Consider the following 24629-nt stretch of genomic DNA (forward strand, 5'->3'; position numbering starts at 1 on the left):
AATATTTTTTATGTATGAAAAATATAACATAATTTTATAAATGTGTATTGATATTTGTAAAAACATAATAAGAACATAAGAACATAAGAAATTGCCATGCTGGGTCAGACCAAGGGTCCATCAAGCCCAGCATCCTGTTTCCAACAGAGGCCAAACCAGGCCACAAGAACCTGGCAATTACCCAAACCCTAAGAAAATACCATGCTACTGATGCAATTAATAGCAGTGGCTATTCCCTAAGTAAACTTGATTAATAGCAGTTAATGGACTTCTGCTCCAAGAACTTATCCAAACCTTTTTTGAACCCAGCTACACTAATTGCACTAACCACATCCTCTGGCAACAAATTCCAGAGCTTAATTGTGCGTTGAGTGAAAAAGAATTTTCTCCAATTAGTCTTAATTGTGCTACTTGCTAACTTCATGGAATGCCCCCTGGTCCTTCTATTATCCGAAAGTATAAGTAACCGATTCACATCTACTCATTCAGGACCTCTCATGAACAAAGACCTCTATCATATCCCCCCTCAGCCGTCTCTTCTCCAAGCTGAACAGCCCTAACCTCTTCAGCCTTTCCTCATAGGGGAGCTGTTCTATCCCCTTTATCATTTTGGTTGCCCTTCTCTGTACCTTCTCCACTGCAACTGTATCTTTTTTCAGATGCGACTACCAGAATTGTACACAGAATTCAAGGTGCGGTCTCACCATGGAGCGATACAGAGGCATTATGACATTTTCCTTTTTATTAACTATTCTCTTCCTAATAATTCCTAACATTCTGTTTGCTTTTTTGACTGCTGCAGCACATTCAATTTTAAAGTATTATCCACTATGATGCCTAGATCTTTTTCCTGGGTGGTAGCTCCTAATATGGAACCTAACATCATGTAACTACAGCAAGGGTTATTTTACCCTATGGGGTAGATTTACAAAAAATGCGCGTTCGCGTACTTTTGTTGGCGCACCAGTCGCAAACAAAAGTACGCTGGATTTTAGTAGATATGCGCGTAGCCACGCGTATCTGCTAAAATCCAGGATCGGCGCGCGCAAGGCTGCCGATTTTGTGCAGCCGGCACGCGCCGAGCCGCGCAGCCTGCCTCCGATCCCTCCAAGGCCGCTCCGAAATCGGAGCGGCCTCGGAGGGAACTCGCTTTCGCCCTCCCCTCACCTTCCCCTCCCTTCCTCTATCTAACCCACCCCCCCGGCCCTATCTAAACCCCCTCCCCTATCTTTGTCCGGGGATTTACGCCTCCCGGAGGGAGAAGTAAATCCCCGCGCGCCAGCGGGCCGCTAGCGAGCCGAGAAGCGACCCGGAGGCGGTTCCGGAGGGCACGGCCACGCCCCCAGACCGCCCCAGGCCGAAACCACGCCCCCAGGCCCGCCCCCGAAACGCCACGTCCCGCCCCCAAAATGTCGCATCGATTGGCCCTGACCCCCGACACGCCCCCGACATGCCCCCGACAAAAAACCCCGGGACTTACGCGAGTCCCGGGGCTCTGCGCGCGCCAGCAGGCCTATGGAAAATAGGCACGCCGGTGCGCAAGGCCCTGCTCGCGTAAATCCGAGCGGATTTACGCGAGCGGGGCTCTTAAAATCCGCCCCTATATGCTCCACCTTGCACTTGTCCACATTAAATTTCATCTGCCATTTGGATGCCCAATCTTCCAGTCTTGCCAGGTCTTCCTGTATTGTATCACATTCCGCTTGTGATTTAACTACTCTGAATAATTTTGTATCGTCCGCAAATTTGATAACCTCACTCGTCGTATTCCTTTGCAGATCATTTATATATATATTGAAAAGCACCGGTCCAAGTAGAAATCCCTGAGGTACTCCACTGTTTACCCTTTTCCACTGAGAAAATTGACCATTTAATTCTACTCTCTGGGGCGGATTTTAAGAGCCCTGCGCGCTGGTGCGCCTATTTTACATAGGCCTACCGGCGCGCGCAGAGCCCCCGGGACTCGCGTAAGTCCCGGGGTTTTCCGAGGGGGGCGTATCGGGGGCGGGCCCGATCCGCGGGGCGTTTTCGGGGCGGAACGTAGCGTTTCGGGGCCGGTCCAGGGGCATGGTTACGGCCCGGGGGGGTCCGGGGGCATGCCCGCGCCCTCCAGACCCGCCTCCAGGTCGCGTCCCGGCGCGCTAGCGGCCCGCTGGCACGCGGGGATTTACGTCTCCCTCCGGGAGGCGTAAATCCCCCGACAAAGGTAATGGGGGGGGTTTAGACAGGGCCGGGGGGGGTGAGTTAGGTAGGGGAAGGGAGGGGAAGGTGAGGGGAGGGCAAAAGAAAGTTCCCTCCGAGGCCGCTCCGATTTCGGAGCGGCCTCGGAGGGAACGGAGGTAGGCTGCGCGGCTCGGTGCTCGCCGGTTATACGGAATCGGTAGCCTTGCACGCGCCGATCCAGGATTTTAGCGGCTACGCGCGTATCTACTAAAATCCAGCGTACTTTTGTTAGCGCCTGATGCACCAACAAAAGTACGCCAAATCGCGCTTTTTGAAAATCTACCCCAATGTTTTCTGTCTTTTAATCAATTTGTAATCCACGAAAGGATATCGCCTCCTATCCCATGACTTTTTAGTTTTCTTAGAAGCCTCTCATGAGGGACTTTGTCAAATGGTTTCTGAAAATCCAAATACACTACGTCTCCACATGTTTATTAACCCCTTCAAAATAATGAAGCAGATTTGTTAGGCATGACTTCCCTTGGGTAAATCCATGTTGACTGTATTCCATTAAACAATGTCTTTCTATTTGCGCTACGATTTTGATCTTTAGAATAGTTTCCATTATTTTTCCTGGCACTGAAGTCAGGCTCACTGGTCTGTAGTTACTCGGATCACCCCTGGAGCCCTTTTTAAATATTAGGGTTACATTGGCCACCGTCCAGTCTTCTGGTACAATGGATGATTTTAATGATAGGTTACAAATTTTAACTAATAGATCAGAAATTTCATTTTTGAGTTCCTTCAGTACCCTAGGAGGCATATCATCCGATCCAGGTGATTTGCTACTCTTAAATTTGTCAATCTGGCCTACTACATCTTCTAGGTTCACAGTGATTTGGTTCACTTTGTCTGATTCATCACCCTTGTAAACCATCTCCGGAACTGGTATCTCCCCAACATCCTCATTAGTAAACACGGAAGCAAAGAATTCATTTAATCTTTCTGCAATGGCCTTGTAATCCCTAAGAGCCCCTTTAACCCCTCAGTCATCTAATGGTCCAACCGACTCACCTCACAGGTTTCTTGCTTCGGATATGTTTTAAAAAGTTTTTATTATGAGTTTTTGCCTCTATGGCCAACTTCATTTCAAATTATCTCTTTATCTGTCTTATCAATGTCTTCACTTGACAATGCTTATGTTTTATCCTATTTTCTTCAGATGGATCCTTTTTCCAATTTTTGAAGGATGTTTTTTTGTCTAAAAATAGCCTCTTTCACCTCATCATTTAATACTTAATAGAAAATATTAAATATGTGTAGAGAAGTTTAGTTGAAAGACAAATTTGATATTCTGATTTAAATAGACATTCCAAAGTGAATTAACAATATAAATGTGCAAAAATTATGAATAAATAAGGAAACCTAGGGAGAAAAAATAAATGGCAATCTTGAGAAGATTCTTATAGCAAAACAGTGTCAAGACTCCTGAGGGGGAAGAAAACACATAGAGGACACTTTTTTCAGAAAATCGCCCTTCCTGTCTTATTTTTGACACAGACTTTGTACCTGCTTTAAAGCAGGTGCAAAGTCCACGGAAACTAATGAACTTACAGTGCTGGCTTGCCCAGCATTTTTAGAAAAACGCCACAGAGAGTTTCCCTTTATACATTTGTTTTCATGCCCACGGGTACAAAGTATCCATGGTCCTGTACGCACCCCTTGGAGTTTTGAAAATTTCTCCAGTAAAGTTTATAAAATAACAGTAATTGATATAAATGGAACACCAAAACCGGTAAATTTCTTAAGGATACCTTGCTTTCCTATTGAGGGATTTGGGGGCTGGACAACAGACAGACTAGTTTTTCTGAACACCAGGATGATCTGAATCGATATCCTCTGAATTAATACACCTTGTGCCTTTGCTTCCTTGGAAGGGGGAGTAAACAGCATGAGGCTGCAGAGGCAAGCCAGACTTCTACATGGGCAGTACTTTATAAGCTGCTGGTTGCAGCCTAATGAGTTAGGGCCAAAGCACTGGTGAGAAACCAGAAAGGCACAGCACTTTTTGGAGGAGATGCCATCATACTGTACCGGCAGCACAGGTCCATGACCGCCCCCTCAGTCATGGCATCCTATCGCACTGGTCACACATCCCAGAAGCCAACTATGTTGCTTATATTCTTCAACTTGCATATCTAAACAAGTCTTTAATAAGAACAGTGACTATTGTAAATTAGGATTGCTTACTGTAAATGGTGTTCTCCATATTCAGCAGGATAAATTAGCCATGACACGTGTGTGATGTCACCCGATAGCGCCAAACGGATCCATCTGTCTAGCTCAGTAGAGTTTTTACTACGGAGCATGTGTGGGAGTTCCAGCAGATATGTTGCCTTGTGAGCCCCTCAGTCGATTGTAGAACTTAAGTTTAGCTAGATAGCTGACTCTTCAGTAAGGCAGTTGCATATTAAGCAAGGCTAATTCATCCTGCTATCTGCAGAGAACACAATTTACAATAAGAAGACTTGCTTTCTCCATTGATAAGCAGGGCTGAATTAGCCATGATAAGTAGGGAGTCCCAAGCTGAGGGTTGCGTAGCAGAGCACTTACTGTACATAGCAAACCAGCATCCCCATACAGAGTGGACTACAGATGAACAAGCTGAGCAAAACTGCTTGTCCATATTTACTGTCTCCTCTGGACAGGTTGTCCACACAATAGTGTGCCATACAGATAACCAAGTTGCAGCTTTGCTGATGTCTGCAATAGGGATAGCGCTCTGGAGAGCAATAAAAATCTGTGGCTCCAACTTTACGAGCCTTGACAGAGTCAATAATTCGAAGGCCAGCTAACATATGGCAGTGTGCAATACAGCATGCTAGCCAGTTGGACAAGGAAAGAATGGCAACTGCTACTCCCAGACCATTGGGTTTGTAGACAGACAAACCCAATGGTTTGTCATAAGCCTAATGATGTGGCTGAGTTCTCTTGCAGTAATGGGCCATGGCCCTCTCACAGTCCAGCAAATGAAGGGCCTTCTCAATAAAGATGGCTTGATGCCAGTGAAAAACAGTCCACCCTAGGAGAAATTCAAGATCGATGTGGTACACCACTCTTTTATGAAGGACTGTAGCCATTGATATGCCTAATGAAAGAGATAGCAAGCAGGAGTACCACCTTCCATAGAAACAGAGAAACATGGTGGCAGAAAAAGATCATATGGCCAATGTAGTTTGCCATTCTACCCAACTAATTAGCTTTCTAATTTTCATCACTCACTCAGATATCCCCTGTGTTTATCTCATATTTTCTTGATTTCAGACAGATACTATTTATGTCTACATCACCTCCACTGGGAGGCTGTTCCATGCATCTACTAGCCTCTCTGTTAAAAAATATTTCCTTGTTCTAGAACCTTCTATCCACTGAAAGAGGCTTGCCTCCTATGTATGAAAACCTTGGAGGTATTTGAATGTCTCTATCATATTTCCCCTGCCTCAACATTCCTCTAGGATATTCTTAAGTCTGTCCCCATATGCTTTAGAGTCAAGACCACTGACCATTTTAGTTGTCACCCTCTGGACTAACTCCAGTCGGTTTATATCCTTTTGAGGGTATAGTCTCCAGAATTGTACACAGTAATCCAAATGAGGTCTCACCAGGGACCTGAACAGGGGCAAAATAAGAACTATTACAAGTAATTAGTAACCTATCATTAAAATCATCCATTGTATTTAGGGACCGGAAGATGGCCAATATAACCTCGATATTTAAAATGGGCTCCAGAGATGATCCAGTAAACTATAGACTGGTGAGCCTGACTGGTGCCGGGAAAAATCATGGATACTGTTATAAAGAATAGAATCATGGAACATTTAGACAGATATGATTTAATGGGACACAGCCAGCATGGATTTACCTACCAGATTTACCTACCAGATTTGTTAGGCAAGTCTTGCCTAACAAATCTGCCTCATTTTTTTTGAAGTGGTGAATAAACATGTGGCTAAAAGTAAACTGGTAGATGTGGTGTATTTAGATTTTCAGAAGGCATTTGACAAAGTCCCTCATGAGAAGTTATTAAGAAAAGTAAAAAGTCATGGGATAGGAGGCCATATCCTTTTGTGGACTGCAAACTGGTTAAAAGAAAAGAAACAGAGAGTAGTATTAAATGGTCAGTTTTCACAGTGGAAATAAAAAAACAGTATCGCTTCTCAGGGATCTGTACTTGGATTGGTACTTTTTAATATATTTATAAATGATCTGGAAAGGGGTACAAAGAGTGAGGTGATCACATTTGCAGGCGACACAAAATTCTTCAAAGTAGTTAAATCACAAGCAGATTGTGATAAATGGTAGAAAGATTTTGTGAGACTAGAAGATTGGGTGTCGAAATGGCAGATGAAATTTAATGTGGACAAATGCATATAGGGAAAAATAACCCTTGCTGTCGTTACATAATGTTAGGGTCCATATTAGGAGCTACCATCCAGAAAAGAGATCTAGATGTCATAGTGGATACTCAAAATCATTGGCTCAGTGCACTGTGGCAGTCAAAAAAGCAAACAGAATGTTAGAAATTATTAGGAAGAGAATGGTGAATAAAACAGTGGATGTCATAATGTTGCAGTATCGCTCCATTGTGAGACATCACCTTGAATACTGTGTGCAGTTCTGGTCGCCGCATCTCAAAAAAGATATAATTGCACTGGAGAAAGTACAAAAAAGGGCATGAAAAGGCTAAAGAGATAGGGATGTTCAGCTTGGAGAAGAGACAGCTGATGGGGGATATGATAGAGGTATATAAAATCATGAAAGGGCTTGAATGGGTAAATGTGAATCGGTTATTTACTCTTTCAGATAATAGAAGAACTAGGGGGGCACTCCATGAAGTTAGCAAGCAGCACATCTAAAACAAATCAAAGACCATTCTTTTTCACTCAACACACAATTAAATTGTGGAATTCATTGCCAGAGGATATGATTAAGGCAGTTAGTGTAGCTGTGTTTAAAAAAAGGTTTGGATAAGTTCGTGGAGGAGAAGTCCATAAACTGCTATTAACCAATAAGGAATGGCCACTGCTTATTGCCAGCATTAGTAGCTTGGGATCTATTTAATGTTTGTGTACTAGCCAGGTTCTCAGTCTTGGCTTGGCCACGGTTGGAAAAAGGATACTGGGCTTCATGGAACCTTGGTCTGACCCAGTATAGCATATCTTACATTCTTATGTTCTTATCAACTCCCATTTTCTGCTGATCATTCCTCTCCCTACACAGCCAAGCATCTTTCTGGCTTTTGCTGTCACTTTATTCAACTATATGGCCACTTTAAGATAATCAGATACAATCATCTCCATATTCCGCTCTTCTGTCATGCTTAGAAAAATTTCACCCCAATACTGTACCTCTCTTATGGGGTTTTGCAGCCTAAATGCATATGTAACCCCCATCTTTGGGTGCAATCCAAACACCAATGAGGGCCATAAAAGATTTTATTGTCTCTTTGAGGCTGGAACTGTTCCTAGCTAGGGGGGGTTTAGATAGGGCCGGGGGGGGGGGGGGGGGGGTTAGGGGGGGGGGGGGGGGGGGAGGGCGAAGGAAAGTTCCCTCCGAGGCCGCTCTGAAATCGGAGCGGCCTCGGAGGGAACAGGCAGCGCGCGCTGAGCTCGGCGCGCGCAAGTTGCACAAATGTGCACCCCCTTGCGCGTGCCGACCCCGGATTTTATAAGATACGCGCGGCTACGTGCAATTGGCCGCTCAAGACGTGACGCCACATGCCGTGACGCCAAACGTCGTGACGTCACATCTTGAGCGTCACGTCTTGAGTGGCCAATTGCACGCACAGGGGCCGCTTTCCCCCGTGCAGGCGTCCATCTTCGCCGGGAGGCAGGGGAGCCACGATCCGTTCCTGCTGATGGCTGGAGGGCTGCAAAAAAAAGTAAGTCACGCAGCGGGAGGCAGGAGAGGTCTGATGTCCGGAGGGGGCTGCAAAAAGTAAGTTGCTTTGCCGCTTCACACTGTCAGTGTCTCTTCTTCCCTCCTCCCGAAGCAGGGCGCGAAAAGCAGCCTTGCTCCGGTAGGAGGGAAGAAGAGACACTGACAGTGTGAAGAGACGAAGCGACTTACTTTTTGCAGGCGTCCATCTTCGCGAGCAGCTGGAGGCAGGAGAGGTCGTCCGATGTCCGGAGGGGGCTGCAAAAAGTAAGTCGCTTCGTACTGCCAGTCCCTTCTCCCCTCCTCCCGGAGCAAGGCTGCTTTTCGCGCCCTGCTTCGGGAGGAGGGGAGGGGGGACTGGCAGTCCCGACTAGAGATGTGAATCGTGTCCTCGATCGTCTTAACGATCGATTTCGGCTGGGAGGGGGAGGGAATCGTATTGTTGCCGTTTTGGTGTGTAAACTATCGTGAAAAATCGTTAAAATCGTGAGCCGGCACACTAAACCCCCCTAAAACCCACCCCGACCCTTTAAATTAAATCCCCCACCCTCCCGAACCCCCCCCCCCCCAATGCTTTAAATTACCTGGGGATCCGGCAGTGGTCCAGAACGGCGGCGGTCCGGAACGGCCCCCTCAATAGAATCGTGTTGTCTTCAGCCGGCGCCATGCTGAACGACCTCCTGCAGTCGATCTCCTGCCGGCGCCATTTTCCGTACGAAAACGATTCGCGGCAAGAAATCGCTCCCGGAACCCCGCTGGACTCCCAGAAAAATTTTGGCCAGCTTGGGGGGGCCTCCTGACCCCCACAAGACTTGCCAAAAGTCCAGCGGGGGTCCGGAACGACCTCCTGCGTCGAATCGTTTTTGTCTATGGCCGCTGCCATTTTGCGGTGGCCATTTTGAAAAATGGCGCCGGCTGAAGACAACACGATTCTATTGAGGGGGCCGTTCCGGACCGCCGCCGTTCTGGACCACCGCCGGATCCCCAGGTAATTTAAAGCATTGGGGGGGGGTTCGGGAGGGTGGGGGATTAATTTAAAGGGTCAGGGGTGGGTTTTAGGGGGTTTTAGTGTGCCGGTTTTCCCTGCCCTCCCCCTTCCCCGATTTACGATTTTTTAACGATAAATCGGGGGAATTGGTATTGTATCGTGGCCCTAACGATTTTTGACGATTTAAAATATATCGGACGATATTTTAAATCGTCAAAAAACGATTCACATCCCTAGTCCCGACTTCCTGGTATCTGTCATTTCAAATGACATTTGAAATGACAGATACCAGCGTGGCGTGAAGCGTTAGGCCCGCGCACCCAGGATACTGTATAAGTGCTCTATCCAGTAAAATGGGTTGCGCGGGCCTAACGCTTCACGGACCCTTCTTAGACGCGGTTTACATTTGCATGAAATTATAGTTCAGGATCGAGCGGTAGGTGAGCTGCACTGTGCGTGCGGCAACCGCGGGTGCGCCGGGCACTAACGCAGCTCTTCCTACCGCTCGGTACTGGATAGACCTGTATGTTGGTACATATTATACAACCTGCTACACAATGAACATTCCTGAAGTTTCTCTACCCCTCTAATTCAGACATTTAAATAAGCCACAGGATGCCAGCCTTCAGTCTGAGCTAGCTCTCTGTTCCTGCTTCTGTACGCCCTCTCACAAACAGCCTGCAGGGAACAGGAGGAGGCGAGTGAGGCCAAGGCTGGATCAGACAGAGCTGATGAAAGAAGAGCCATTCTTCCCCTAATCCAGCCCCTCTCCTCCTGTTCCCCCTATCCCCCCTGTCCTGAAAGGAAACATGGGGGAAAGGTGGAAATTGAAGTTGAACAGCGAATGCAGTCAGAGTGTTTGATCTCTCAAAGAGCTCTTAAATCAAACCAAAACATGGTTAGGATATATACCTGGATAGAGTGATGTCGCTTTAGAAACATTTCATCTTTATACAGAGATTTTTTGCACTCAATATGTGGCCAACCAATACCCAAGTACAAAGATTTGAATGTGTTTTTGGAAGTCTGCATCTGCTGCCGTCCCACAGCTGGCAAAGAGGGCATTAATTTCAATTTATAGAAGTCTTGACAACTGGCACTTCTGCTGAAAAGTTTCAAACTTGTATTAATTCAACCCGTTTTTTAAATCTATTACCATATACCTAATATATATGCACATACTTTTCTGTGTGTAATTAGCTGCATGATAAACTTCTGCTATGAAGAGCATTTTTAGTAAATGTAACTCATATACTTGGAAAGACAAGGACATTCTCAATAAATGTAAAAAGGATGATTGCACTATTCAAAATTAAAGCGACATTTCACAGTTAAAAAGTTTGTAACTTATATCGATAATTCCTGATTTTTTTTGTACTTGGCAAATTTCTATTTGTATAAATATTGTTTAAAAACTAAAACAAATTGTTTTCAATAAAAAAATTGACTTTTTTGGGAATCTCTATGAGGAAATTAAGCAAATTTGCCATAGAATTGCCACAGACTTTGCTGACTCTTGCATAGAGTCTTGAAAAATCTGCCTCAAGAAACCCAGGGCTCAGGACTCTATCATACTCCATCCTCAAATCCTTTTGTTTTCAGCAGCTCTGTGACAGGCTTACCCGAGTGCTGGCTGCTGTACAGAGGAGAAAGCACACTGTAAGAGTATACAAGCTTTGAGGCCACACTTTATTGTTGGGACATGATGCAAGCAAGCAAAATCACATTAAAAGGAGCTCTCAAATGCAGGCTCATTAACCTTATCAGCCCTTTAAATCTAAGGGTGTCCTGTCCCACAGAATGGAGATTTACTGCCCTGGTGAGTGATATTTTTCCAGTGGAGTATTCAGGGTATAAATCTGGAAAGATTTTGAGTATTTTATTGCTTTGAAAATCAAAAAGGCAACAAACATTATATTTAGCTTTCTTTGGTTTTATATGAACTGTAGTTATTTAATCCCTTAAGAAACAAGATTGGAAAGAATATACGCCAGTGGTTTCCCAACCTTTTTGGGTTATGGACCATTTTCAGCCTCCCGATGTTTTGAGGATTCCCAGCTTGTTCCACCCACTTTCTTTCCAGCCCATCCTCACCAGGCTCTGTCTCCATGACTCCTCCCCCACAAGTCTTTCCTTCTACCACAGTTTCTATTCCTTCCCCACAGCCAAACCTCACCAGTTTCTCCTTCTTCTTTAGCGCCTCCCCACAGTAGCTTTCCCCTCATTCTATGTCTCCCCCAGGCACCTTCTTTTCTAACCTCTCACTCTTTCTTGCCCCCCCTACTTCCCCAACCACAGTCCAACTGGCCGTCTTTTTTTCCCCAGCTTTACCAGTCTCTCTCTCCCAGTCATAACAGTCTTACTCAATTCTGTCTACAATATCCCTTCCCCTCCAGCTCATCCCCAGCATTCTCTATCTCCCTCCCTTTTCTCTCATCTCAACTCCCCTGGCCTGTACTGGCAGTGGCTACCACTGCTCTGATCCAACTGTACAGCATCACTGTCTGTCCCACAACGCTCTCATTTCTTCAGCTTGCGGGGCTTAGGATCCTACTGCCCCACTGCGCACTCTCACAGGTATCTTTCTTCTTCAGCTAGTTGGGTTGTAGTACTGATTATCTAAGGGATTTATTTTAGAACTATTAAATTAACATGACAGGGGCTTAGTCAGACAAATGGTGGGATTTGAAAATCCCACTACACTAATTGGCCCTGAGATAGCTGGATATTTATTTATCCAGCTAAAAAGTGATCTGGCTAGTTGAGGGGCAGAATGGGGTATTCCAGGACAGAGCCAGCTATCTAGCTAAGTAAGATTTTCAGCATTATCTATCTAACATAACATAACATAATAAATTATTGCTTTTTCTATATATAATTTACCCTAATTTGTAAATAGTAACCCGCCGTTGCTTTTATACTCTCCCCAGTTATATATACCTTAGCCGAGCCCACAACCCTCAAATTCCTAATACCATTCCACCCCTACTCATGTTGTTTGTTTCATCTATTTTTCTCTCCCACTGTCCCGCCCCCTGTAACCACAACTATACTGTTTTAACTCATATGTTCTCTGTAAAAGCAAATTCTTGCTACTGTTTGTTACAGTGTAAACCGATGTGATGTATCTAACGAATGTCAGTATAGAAAAAACATTAAATAAATAAATAACATAGGCCTGGATTTATCAAAATGCACTAAATATCGCGTGTGATAGGAAAAAGGGTGAGTTTTATGGTAATAGGCAGTTTATCACAATTTGCGCTAATACTTATGCAAAGCGCTAAGTTACCGCAAATTGCGATAAATGCCAGAATTGTTGTATTTCCTAAATACAACCAATGGGGGGACCATGTTTAGTAGGTCTAAGCTCCCAGAGAGCTAGCCTAGCTGTCAGGGCCCTTCTACAACGAGAGAGAGAGAAAAAGTGAGAATCAGCCTGGCTAGCCATAATGCCCTCATCCTAGGTAGGTATTTATATTTCTATAGGAGGCCCACCTAATAACTCGAGGTGAGGTTTAGGTATTAGTGTAGGGGTTAGGGGCCACTTTGCATTCAAAATGAGACGTACGAACCGAACAGTGCTCCCTTGTGAAGATTGATGACCCTTGGAGTGAGGAAACTCACCCAAAGATGAGATTTGTGCAGTGTTCTCTCAACCTAGCTTGATGGACTCTCTACCTGGGTAACATCAAGCTAGGCTGAGAGAACATTGCACAAATCACATCTTTGGGTGAGTTTTCTCACTCCGAAGGTCATCAAATCTTTACAAGGGAGCACTGTTTTGTTCGTACGTCTCATTTTGAATGTCAAAGTGGCCCCTAACCCTTACACTAATACCTAAACCTCACCTCAAGTTACTAGGTGGGCCTCCTATAGAGATAGAAATACCTACCTAGGATGAGGGCATTATGGCTAGTCTCTCTCTCTCTCTCCCCCTCCCCCTCCCCTCTCCCCTCCCCCTCCCCTCCCCCTCCCCCCCTCCTCTCCCTCTCCCCCATGGGTATAGAAGGGTCCTGACAGCTAAGCTGACTCCAGGAGCTTAAAAACAGCATGTGCAAATGCCCTATTGCACGACTTAACACTAATGAAAAAGATATAGTTAAAGCTGTGTGATGCAGCTTTGCAAAATTGTCAACTCAGTCACAAATCACACCCCAAACTCCTCCCTCTTTTCTGATTTGCTTACACATGAGTTATGTTGCTAACGCATGCGAAAACGCCTTATAGCAATTTGATAAATGACCCTAATAGCCGGATAACTTTAGTACTCACAATAAACAGTCCTAAACTTATTTGGCTAACTTTGACATAGCTGGGTATATTCAGCGGCGCAGGCATGTCTCTGAGTATCCAGATAAGTTTATCCAGCCAACTTTGCAAGCCAACCAGCATCTGAATATTGACCTCTTTTTTTTTTTTTCCTCGGTGTGCTTAATCCTCATGTACCAAAAACCCTGCACTGCAGAAGTTTGAAAATCATATAATCTGTTTTTAAATATTGGTCTATATGCCTGTACTGAAAAAAATTCCACAAATCTCAAATTATTCACCATAGACTTACTGAGATGAACGATATACATATATGATTTTATTTAAGGTATAAGTATTTGTGAGTTTCTGTAGAAATGTACTTTTAAGCATGAATGCCATCTCTGCTATATTATGCCAAATTGCTTCCCAGTTGATCCTCACTCATCACCTTGGCATCCAGTTAATGTTACTTCTTCAAGCAAGAGAAACAAACTTCTCAGAAAGTGTGGTGGTTTGAGATGAAGGCGGGGGAAGTGGGTGGTGTTCCTTTTCTAAGGATTCATTTGGTCTTTAAGGAAGGTTTCTCTACAGCATTTTCCCCTTTATAATAGTAGCATTGAGTCCTAGGAAGGCTGCAGCAATGGTACTTTTTGGGATCTTTCTAAAACTCCTTTTTTTCTTCCAAATGAATGGGAGGAAAATCAAACAATGAGAAGTAAAGGACACCGTATAACTTTCCTCCCATACAGGATAATGAGTACTGCATGGAAAAACAGATTTACTCCTACCCCTGAGCCATAGTAAATACATTAGGGCTAGAGTCTTCTGAGTGCCAAATTAAAGATACATAATTGTGAGGCAGAGCTGAGGGTATTCATTAGGGATGTGAATCGTTATTTTGACGATTTAAAATATCGTCCGATATATTTTAAATCGTCAAAAATCATTAGGGCCACGATACAATACCAATTCCCCCGATTTATCGTCAAAAAAATCGTAAATCGGGGGAAGGGGGAGGGCAGGGAAAACCGGCACACTAAAACCCCCTAAAACCCCACCCCCCCCCCTTAAATTAAATCCCCCACCCTCCCGAACCCCCCCCCCCAAATGCCTTAAATTACCTGGGGGTCCAGCGGCGGTCCGGAACGGCAGCGGTCCAGAACGGCCTTCTGCAATTGAATCGTGTTGTCTTCAGCCGGCGCCATTTTTCAAAATGGCGGCGCAAAATGGCGGCGGCCATAGACCAACACGATTCGACTGCAGGAGGTCATTCCGGACCCCCGCTGGACTTTTTGGCAAGTCTTGTGGGGGTCAGGAGGCCCCCCCAAGCTGGCCAAAAGTCCCTGGGGGTCCAGCGGGCGTCCGGAAAATGATCTCCTGCCGCGAATCGTTTTCCGTACGGAAATGGCGCCGGCAGGAGATCGACTGCAGGAGGCCGTTCAGCGGGGGTTCCGGACCGCCGCTGAACAACCTCCTGCAGTCGATGGCGCCGGCAGGAGATCGACTGCAGGAGGTCGTTCAGCGGGGGTCCGGACCACCGCTGAACGACCTCCTGCAGTCGATCTCCTGCCGGCGCCATTTTCCGTATGAAAAACGATTCGCGGCAGGAGATCGTTTTCCGGACCCCCGCTGGACCCCCAGGGACTTTTGGCCAGCTTGGGGGGGGCCTCCTGACCCCCACAAGACTTACCAAAAGTCCAGTGGGGTCTGGAACGACCTCCTGCAGTCGAATCATGTTGGTCTATGGCCGCCGCCATTTTGCACCGCCATTTGAAAAATGGCGCCGGCTGAAGACAACACGATTTCAATTGCAGGAGGCCGTTCCGGACCGCTGCCGTTCCGGACCGCCGCTGGACCCCCAGGTATTTAAGGAATTTGGGGGGGGGGTTGGGAGGGTGGGGATTTAATTTAAAGGGTCGGGGGTGGGTTTTAGGGGGTTTTAGTGTGCCGGCTCACGATTTTCACGATTTTCACGATAACTTTAACACCCAAACGGCAACAATATTGATTCCCTCCCCCCTCCCAGCCGAAATCAATCGTTAAGACGATCGAGGACACGATTCACAATCTCTAGTATTCATGGTGTCTGCATCCGCATGCTCCAAATATCTTTTCTCAAGCCACAGCAAATAACTGCCCTCCCCAGCTACAATAGTTGGAAAGATTACAGTTACAGGGACATAGAAGTCAATTGGTTCCCCTTGGGGAGCTGGTGGGTCAGCTCTTCTGGGTTCCCTTATCTGATTAGGGATGTGAATCGTTTTTTGACTAATTTAAAAAAATTGTCCGATATTTTTTTAAATCGTCAAAAATCGTTAAGAGTGCGTGATACAATACAAATTCCCCTCGATTTATCATGAAAAATCGTTAATCGGGTACGGGAGTATTTGGGGGGAGGGTGGGAAAACCGGCACACCAAAATAACCCCCTAACCCCACCCCGACCCTTTTAAAACGAATCCCCTTTACCCTCCCGAAAACCCCCCAAATGTTTTTAAATTACCTGGTGGTCCAGCGGGGGGTCCGGCGAGATCTCCTGCCATCGGCGCCATTTTATTAACGCAGCCGATGGCCCGAGAGCGGGAGATCGCTCCCCGCGCCCCCACTAGACCACCAGGTAATTTTAAAACGTTTTTTTGTGGGTTCGGGAGGGTGGGGGGAGGGGGTTTTTGTGTATCGGATCGGGCCACAGCCAATAACAAAAAAAAAAATCGAACCCGGACGATAAAAATTTTAAGATGTTGAAACCGGAACAGATCCGATTCCGGTTCCGATTCACATCTTCTAATCATGATAGTGCTATTTGGGAAAACCTAAATATCTGGCAGTTTGCCAAAGGGAGTTCAAAATGGTGGGGATTGACATTTACTTTTTCATCCCCATTCTGCATCAGTCTGACCTTTGTAGATTATGATCCCTATAATATTAAAAACTGGCTCACATTAGAATTTAGATTTTAATCCTGCTTTGCCTTTCTTTCCTTCTACCTTGTTTTCTGTAAATGTCTTTCTGCCTTCTTCATAATTAACATTTTTCTTTTTTATATTAAATAAATAGGGGGTGCTAGCAATATGGTGTTTGACTAATTACCATTGTGAATGATCTTCAGCATCAGACAAAACCTTTGTCCTTTCATTTGTGCATGTTGCAGTGGTGTACTGTAAGTTTAGGGGAGAAGGGACCTGACTGCTACAGGACACTTCCAGTTCCCCTCCTACTTCACTTCCCAATCCTAAGTGCAGGAAAAGACAACACGTTCTCCTCCGAATTAGACTTTTATTTATCAGATTTGGCAGAATTTAGCATTTAGAAGATAACAACAATTCCTGTCTCTAACGTCCTGGCCACTAAGCAACAATTTACCCTAAAGAAACATCTGTATCATGGTTGGTTTCAAACATGTCATAAACCATAGCCTTCCTAATATATTAAGACTTCTGGCAATTTCCCTGTTTCCCTCTGAAGCAGAGGTCTGTAGAATGTGGGCAGGGGAGGGGGCTTGCTTCTGGGTCTGGTACTGGCAGAGCACACCGCCTCAGACTTCATGCCACCGTCTGACCCTAGGCAAGGCGTTTTCTCTCTCTGGTCTGTTAGCCACACCTAGCCTTCTCCCTCCTCGATTAGCAGGGATTGCTGGGCTGCTTTGGGTCCACTTTGTCTCCTTATTTGCCCCCCCCCCCCATCTTATAATTTCCATCTGATAAATATGCATAAGCTTCAGCATAATCATGTAGTGGATAGAGGGTCTTTGCCGCATTGCAGTCTTTTCCCCCTCTCCTTTTCTTCAGGGGGAAGGGTCCTGCCATTTCTGTATGCCAAGCTGTATGCCAGTGTAAGCATTTTTCTCCATTTCAGAATGCTCCCCGTTCATCCAAGGGTGAGGATCCCTCTGACCTTTGGGCTTCCCTTGGCCGGTCAGTGACTTCTGCTTCTGAGCTTAAGTTGCTGCATTGTCCCTCTACCTTAGTTTTATTTACACAGGAGCTTACAAACAGGCAGATCTTGATAAATATCATTGTTCTCATCTGGGCAAAGTTTCTCCTTTTTTTTTTAGCTGTAACAGTGTTTTTGGGCCTGTCAGCATATTTGTCTGCATCTGTCTTTGGCTATTATGATTCATATTCGGTGCTTTCCAGTGGTTAAACGTGGCTTATCTTCCTACATTGCTGATGAGCTGTTCTTGAAAATGCAAAGTATAAGCTTGCATATTTGGAAATTAAATTTGCCCTTTTTTTCAGTCAAGGTTCATGTCTTTATTTTGAAAATGAATGCCCATGTGTATAATCTGAACATTTCATTCTATTTATTTAAACATTGAATTCTCTGTTGTATAGCAGCACAGAGCAGAATGCCTATTCATGTATCTTAATCAAGGTCACACTGATGCATCTATTAGCTGTCTGAGTTATATTAAATAAGGTTTCTAAGCATTCACAAATACAATTTGTACTGTTCTTACAGCTAATTATAAAGGAAAACATTTTCTGTAATTTCACAATTTTTTTTTTTAATTATTATTTTTGACCTGTTAGGATTGGGAATTTCCGCATTTTATGGGTGATGTGGATGTGAATCTTCCTGGCTTGCCCACTGCACATTTACAGCTAAGATTACCTCGTTTGCAACGAATCTTCAAGGAAGAATATCATATTCACATAACAGGTATTGTGACAGTCTTTTTAGTAAGGATTATCAAGAGCAGTCATATTTTATTTTGCATATAAAATGTAATTTGTCATTAATAGTTTTCATCTTTAGAGTACTGATTTTTTATGTCTTTATTATAAACTTCCTTAATGTATGGTTTTCTGGTTAGTAGTGTAAACACTTTAACATGTTTTGAAGGCATTAACCAACACATGATGAGAGAGAGATATTATGAAATTTTCCTCTAGGAACTTATCCAAACCTTTTTTAAACCCAGTTACACTAAATGCTGTAACCACATCCTTTGGCAATGAATTCCAGAGCTTAAGTATGTGCTGAGTGAAAAAGAATTTTCGTCGATTTGTTTTAAATGAGCTACTTACTAAGTTCATGGAGTGCCCCCTGGTCCTTCTATTATCTGAGAGAGTAAGTAACCAATTTACATTAACTTATTCATGTCCTTTTATTATTTTGTAGAATTCTGTGATATCCCCCCTCAGTCGTCTCTTCTCCAAACTGAACAGCCCTAAATGCTTAAGCCTTTCCTCATAGTGCAGCCGTTCCATTCCCCTTATTTTGGTTGCCCTTCTTGCTATATCCTTTTTGAGATCCGGTGACCAGAATTGCACACAGTCTTCAAGGTGCAGTTTCACCATGGGAGCGATACAGAGGTATTATGACATCCTCTGTTTTATTTGCTGTTCCCTTCCTAATAATTCCTAAACTGTTTGCTTTTTTGATCGCCACAGCACATTGAGCCGACAATTTCAATGTATTATCCATTATGACGCCTAGATCTCTTTCCTGGGTGGTAACACCTAAGATAGAACTTAACATTGTGTAACTATAGCATGGGTTATTTTTCCCTATATGCATCACTTTGCACTTCTCCACGTTAAATTTCATCTGCCATTTGGAAGCCCAGTCTTCCAGTCTCACAAGGTCCTCCTGCAATTCATCACAATCTTCTTGAGATTTAACTACTCTACATAATTTTGTGTCATCCGCAGATTTGATCATCTCACTTGTCGTAACCCTTTCCAGATCATTTTGAAATATATTAAAATGCACCGTTCCAAGTACAGATCCCTGAGGCACTCCACTGTTTACCTTTTTCCACTATGAAAACTGTTTCCTGTCTTTTAACCAGCTTGCAGTCCACAAAAGGACATCACCTCCTATCACATGACTTTTTAGTTTTCTTAGAAGCCTCTCATGTTTGAGGAATAATAATAGTTCTGTTTTTTTTATTGTTGCACTTCATAGAGAGTGTGCCTTCTTGTGGTTTCCAGTTCAGGTTTTGTCACTTTTATATTTCTACTTTATGGTTGCTATATTCTGTATTTGATGAGGGTCTGTTTATGATCTGCATGTGTGATTGAGGTAGGTATTCTCTAATAGGAAGCGGATTAGTGTTTTAGGGTGATTCAGTAGGGCTGATACCATATAGGAGTGAGGAGTAGCTTAGTGGGTTAGAGCAGTGGGCTATGAACCAGGAAAACCAGCGTTCAAATCCTACTGTTCCTTTTGTGGCCTTGGGCAAGTCAGTTTACCCTCCATTGCTTCAGGTACAACATTAGAATGTAAGCTCTCTAGGGATGGGAAATACCTACAGTACTGAATGTAATCTGCTTTGAAGTTCCGAAAGCAAAATATAAAAAATATAAAATACGAGTTCAAGTGTGTTTTTGCAGGGAATTCAGGTTGGCATCACAGCAGTGCATGTAAATATAATTTAAGTGATTAGTTTTACCTCAGAATACGGTACTTTGATATTTGTCATGTAAAATATTATTATAAATGCGTAACTCTTAACTGTGTGTGTGGAGCTGGCCTAGGGGAAAGTTGCAGTGTGTGTGTGTGTGTGTGTGTGGGGGGGGGGGGGTGTCATTGTAGAAGGCTAGAAAATTCACCAGGGGAGGGGGTGGTTTGTCAGTTTTTAAAGTTTTATCACATGGAGGGAGCTGGGATTATTTTTTTTGGTGAGCCCAAGACAGACAATGAATGAACAAGGGGGGGGGGGGAGGGGGCAGCACATTCTTGTTCGACCAGGGCAGCAAAAAGCTAGCACCAGCCCTAATGCTAGAGTATTAAGTTTCTAGATACCATAAATGACTGCTTCCTGGAGCAGCTGTTCCTAGAACCAAGGAAAAGGGAAGCTACATTAGCTCTACTCCTCAGTAGAACGCATGACCTGGTATAAGTAGTTACTATTGTGGGGCTACTAAGCAATAGCAATTGTAATGCAATCAGATTTGGCATAATCACTGGAGGGAGGACATTAAGTAAAATTAGTGCTGTAGTTTATAACTTTAAAAAGGAAGACTATGACAGAATGAGGCAATTAGAAATAAAAATTAAAAGAAGTACAAAGGGTAAAGTTTGCATATTGAAAGATAGGCGAAGAGAGAATTGAAATGAAGTTGGTCATAGAGGCAAAAACTCATAATAAACCTTTTTAAAGTATATCCAAAGCAAGAAACCTGTGAGGAGTCGGTTGGACCATTAGATGACCGAGGGGTTAAAGGGGCTCTTAGGGAAGATAAGGCCATTGCAGAACAACTAAATGAATTATTTGCTTCTGTGTTTACTAATGAGGATGTTGGGGAGGATACCAGTTCCGGAGATGGTTTTCAGGGGTGATGAGTCAGATGAACTGAACGAAAATCACTGTCAACCTGGAAGATGTAGTAGGCCAGATTGACAAACTAAAGAGTAGCAAATCACCTGGACTGGATGGTATGCATCCTAGGGTACTGAAGGAACTCAAAAATGAAATTTCTGATCTATTAGTTAAAATTTGTAACCTATCATTAAAATCATCCATTGTACCTGAAGACTGGAGGGTGGCCAATGTAACCCCAATATTTAAAAAAGGCTCCAGGGGCGATCCGGGTAACTATAGACCAGTGAGCCTAACTTCAGTGCCAGGAAAAATAGTGGAAACTATTTTCAAGATCAAAATCGTAGAGCATATAGAAAAACATCATTTAATGGAACACAGTCAACACGGATTTACCCAAGGGAAGTCTTGCCTAACAAATCTGCTTCATTTTTTTGAAGGGGTTAATAAACATGTGGATAAAAGTGAACCGGTAGATATAGTGTATTTGGATTTTCAGAAGGCGTTTGGCAAAGTCCCTCATGAGAGGCTTCTACGAAAATTAAAAAGTCAGGGGGTAGGAGGCGATGGCCTTTCGTGGATTACAAACTGGTTAAAAGACAGGAAACAGACAGTAGGATTAAATGGTCAATTTTCTCAGTGGAAAAGGGTAAACAGTGGAGTGCCTCAGGGATCTGTACTTGGACCGGTGCTGTTCAATATGTATATAAATGATCTGGAAAGGAATACGACGAGTGAGGTTATCAAATTGCGGATGATACAAATTATTCAGAGTAGTTAAATCACAAGCAGACTGTGATACATTACAGGAGGACCTTGCAAGACTGGAAGATTGGGCATCCAAATGGCAGAGATGAAATTTAATGTGGACAAGTGCAAGGTGTTGCATATAGGAAAAATTACCCTTGCTGTAGTTACACGATGTTAGGTTCTATATAGGAGCTACCACCCAGGAAAAAGATCTAGGCATCATAGTGGATAATACTTTAAAATCGTCGGCTCAGGTGTGCAGCAGTCAAAAAAGCAAACAGAATGTTAGAAATTATTAGGAAGGGAATGGTTAATAAAACGGAAAATGTTATAATGCCTCTATATCGCTCCATGGTGAGACCGCACCTGGAATACTGTGTACAATTCTGGTCACCACATCTCAAAAAGATATAGTTGCGATGGAGAAGGTACAGAGAAGGGCAACTAAAATGATAAAGGGATGGAACAGCTTCCCTATGAGGAAAGGCTGAAGAGGTTAGGGCTGTTCAGTTTGGAGAAGAGACGGCTGAGTGGGGGATATGATAGAGGTATTTAAAATCATGAGAGGTCTTGAAAGAGTAGATGTGAATCCGTTATTTACACTTTCGGATAAAAGAAGGACCAGGGGGCATTCCTTGAAGTTAGCAAGTTTCACATTTAAGACTAATCGGAGAAAATTCTTTTTCACTCAACGCAAATAAAGCTCTGGAATTTGTTGCCAGATGATGTGTTTAGTGCAGTTAGTGTAGCTGGGTTCAAAAAAGGTTTGGATAAGTTCTTGGAGGAGAAGTCCATTAACTGCTATTAATAAAGTTTACTTAGGGAATAGCCACTGCTATTAATTGCATCAGTAGCATGGGATCTTCTTAGTGTTTGGGTAATTGCCAGGTTCTTGTGGCCTGGTTTGGCCTCTGTTGGAAACAGGATGCTGGGCTTGATGGACCCTTGGTCTGACCCAGCATGGCAATTTCTTTTGTTCTTATGTTCTTAAAATATATTCTATGCATTAAAAAGGTAGATGGAAGACCAAAAGACTGCCAGCACAGTTTAATGAAGAGGTAGAGGAGACAATTAAAGCTAAAAGGATAACATTAAAAAAATATAAAACAAACCCAAATGATGAAAATAGCCAAGAGCAGAAACACTGGCAGGTTAATGTAAAACAGTAGTGAGACTGGACAAAAAATAATTTGTGAAGAAGCTTGCCAGCACAGCAAAAATGAATAATTTTTTTCAAGCTCATTTGAAGCAAAAAAGCCTGTGAAGGAGTCAGTTTGGCCACTAGATGACCGAGAGGGAAAAGGGGGGTATTCAAGGGGGACAAAGAAATAGCAGAAAAACTGAATGAATTCTTTGCCTTGGTCTTTACTAAGGAGGATGTTCGGAACATACACAGACCTGAAACATTCTTTAATGGTGGAAATTCTGAACAATTTAAACAAATATCTGTGAGAATGGACGATGTAATATATCAGTTTGACAGACTAATCACCGGGACCAGAAGGCAACTACCCCAGAGTTCTAAAAGAACTAAAACATGAAAGCCATCCAAGAATGACACACTTAAAAGGATTGAGAGGGTGGGAGGGTTAGGATTCGGGTAGGAGGATAGGACAGGGAGGAATGGAAGCTGGGGGGTATTTGAAGATAAAAAATCTGCGACTGGAGAGCAGGCGGTGGGAGGGGTGCTGGCTGGCACTGGACCACGTATTGTTTTTCTTTTTTTTAATCCATTTGGAGGGGTGGGGATGCTCAGCCTGGGAAGGCCACTAGGCCTGTGAGATAGCTTGGTTTTTTTTTTCTGCATGAGGCCAATTACTTAAAACCTAACCAGCAATATTCAAAAGGTAGTGGGTTAGGTTTAAATGCTATCAAGCTTAAGGTAGTCATATAACTTTAATCAGAGATATTCAGTGGAACGCTTATCCCACTGAATATCCAGGATAACATATCTGGCTAAATTTTGCTAAGTTTGGATAACTTATTCATTGTAGATTTTTTGAATATTGGCCTTAATAATTCTTTATTAATTAAGTGGGTGGAGTTACCAGTGTTTTTGTTTAGTTATTGTGCTGTAGACAAGATGGTAATTTTTCCTAAGATTCTATAGCCATTGCAAATTATTCCCTGTTGGGTCAGGCAGAAAGACATTCAGTTGTTTGTCTGTGGTAGTACAATTTTTCTGGTAGGTGAAGACTACTAGGATTAGCTATGCCAAGTTGACATTAGATAAAACATTAGGGGGGGCTTGAACATTCTAGATCCAGCATGATATAATGTTGCGTGGCAGCTTAGAATAAATTCTGACTTACTTCTGCAGTTAAACAAGTATGATATAGTTACATTATTAAGAAATGAAGATATGGACTCTTCTTTGGTTAATTTATTGCATTAAAGAGATACTCAAATTTATTTAAGGGAAGCATATGGGTCAGTCTTTGAATCTTTGGTTTTGACTTGGAGATGATGTGAAGATCCATATTCAGAAGCATTTATCCATATAACTCAGGAGTTATCTGGCTAAATGAATATTTGGGCACCTTTCTATCTATCTTCTAGCCGGTTAAGTGCCCCAAATTGTCACAACTGGCTAATGCCCAAATATACATACGTGACTAAATATACATAACCGGCTAATTAGTGTTGTATGTTCAGTGTCATAGACGCACTGCTGAATATACCTGAATATTCCTGGCTATCTTAGTTATTGTTGTGTTTGTGGCATTGTGGACCCTTGGCTAAACTCAGATAGCAGGAAGGCTTTATTGTACTGCTGTAGATAGATGGTATGAAGCAGGAAGGTAAGGCACTGAGGTCCACGAGGTGCCAATACGTTCAACAGCCTCTGATGATGATTCTCACCCAGATGTCACAGAGAGGGGTAGGGGTTAGGGGCCACTTTGACATTCAAAGTGAGACATACGAACAGAACAGTGCTCTCTTGTGAAGATTCGATGACCCTTGGCGTGAGGAAATGTTATCGACCATATCCCCCGAGGGGAGGAGTTAGCAATCTGTTATCGATCAGCTCCCCTGAGGGGAGGAGTTAGCAATCTGATGTCGATCAATTCCCCCGAGGGGTGGAGTTAGCAATCGGTACTTCTCCAGTTAAGAGGTTAGCAATCTGTTAATGATCAGCTCCTCCAGAAGGGAGGAACAGCAATCTGATCAATGTTGTACCCCGAAGGGGAGGAGCTGGCAATTTATAATACTCCGTAGGTGGAGTTATCAATCTGTAGTGGGTTGGCTCCCCACGGAGTGACAGTCT

At 43.7% G+C, this 24629-nt stretch overlaps 1 protein-coding gene across 4 annotated transcripts in view; it reads left to right on the forward strand.

The window, feature by feature from the left end:
• TMEM117 (transmembrane protein 117) overlaps positions 1 to 24629 on the forward strand; it is a 636987-nt gene that overhangs the window by 596432 nt on the left and 15926 nt on the right. For all 4 annotated transcript variants that reach the window (XM_029616183.1, XM_029616185.1, XM_029616186.1 and 1 more), the window contains exon 7: positions 17874 to 18003. In XM_029616183.1, coding sequence (XP_029472043.1) covers positions 17874 to 18003 — 130 coding nt within the window. The remainder of the gene's footprint in view (positions 1 to 17873; positions 18004 to 24629) is intronic.

This window comes from Rhinatrema bivittatum, chromosome 9, assembly GCF_901001135.1.
Source record: "Rhinatrema bivittatum chromosome 9, aRhiBiv1.1, whole genome shotgun sequence".
NCBI lineage: Eukaryota > Metazoa > Chordata > Amphibia > Gymnophiona > Rhinatrematidae > Rhinatrema > Rhinatrema bivittatum.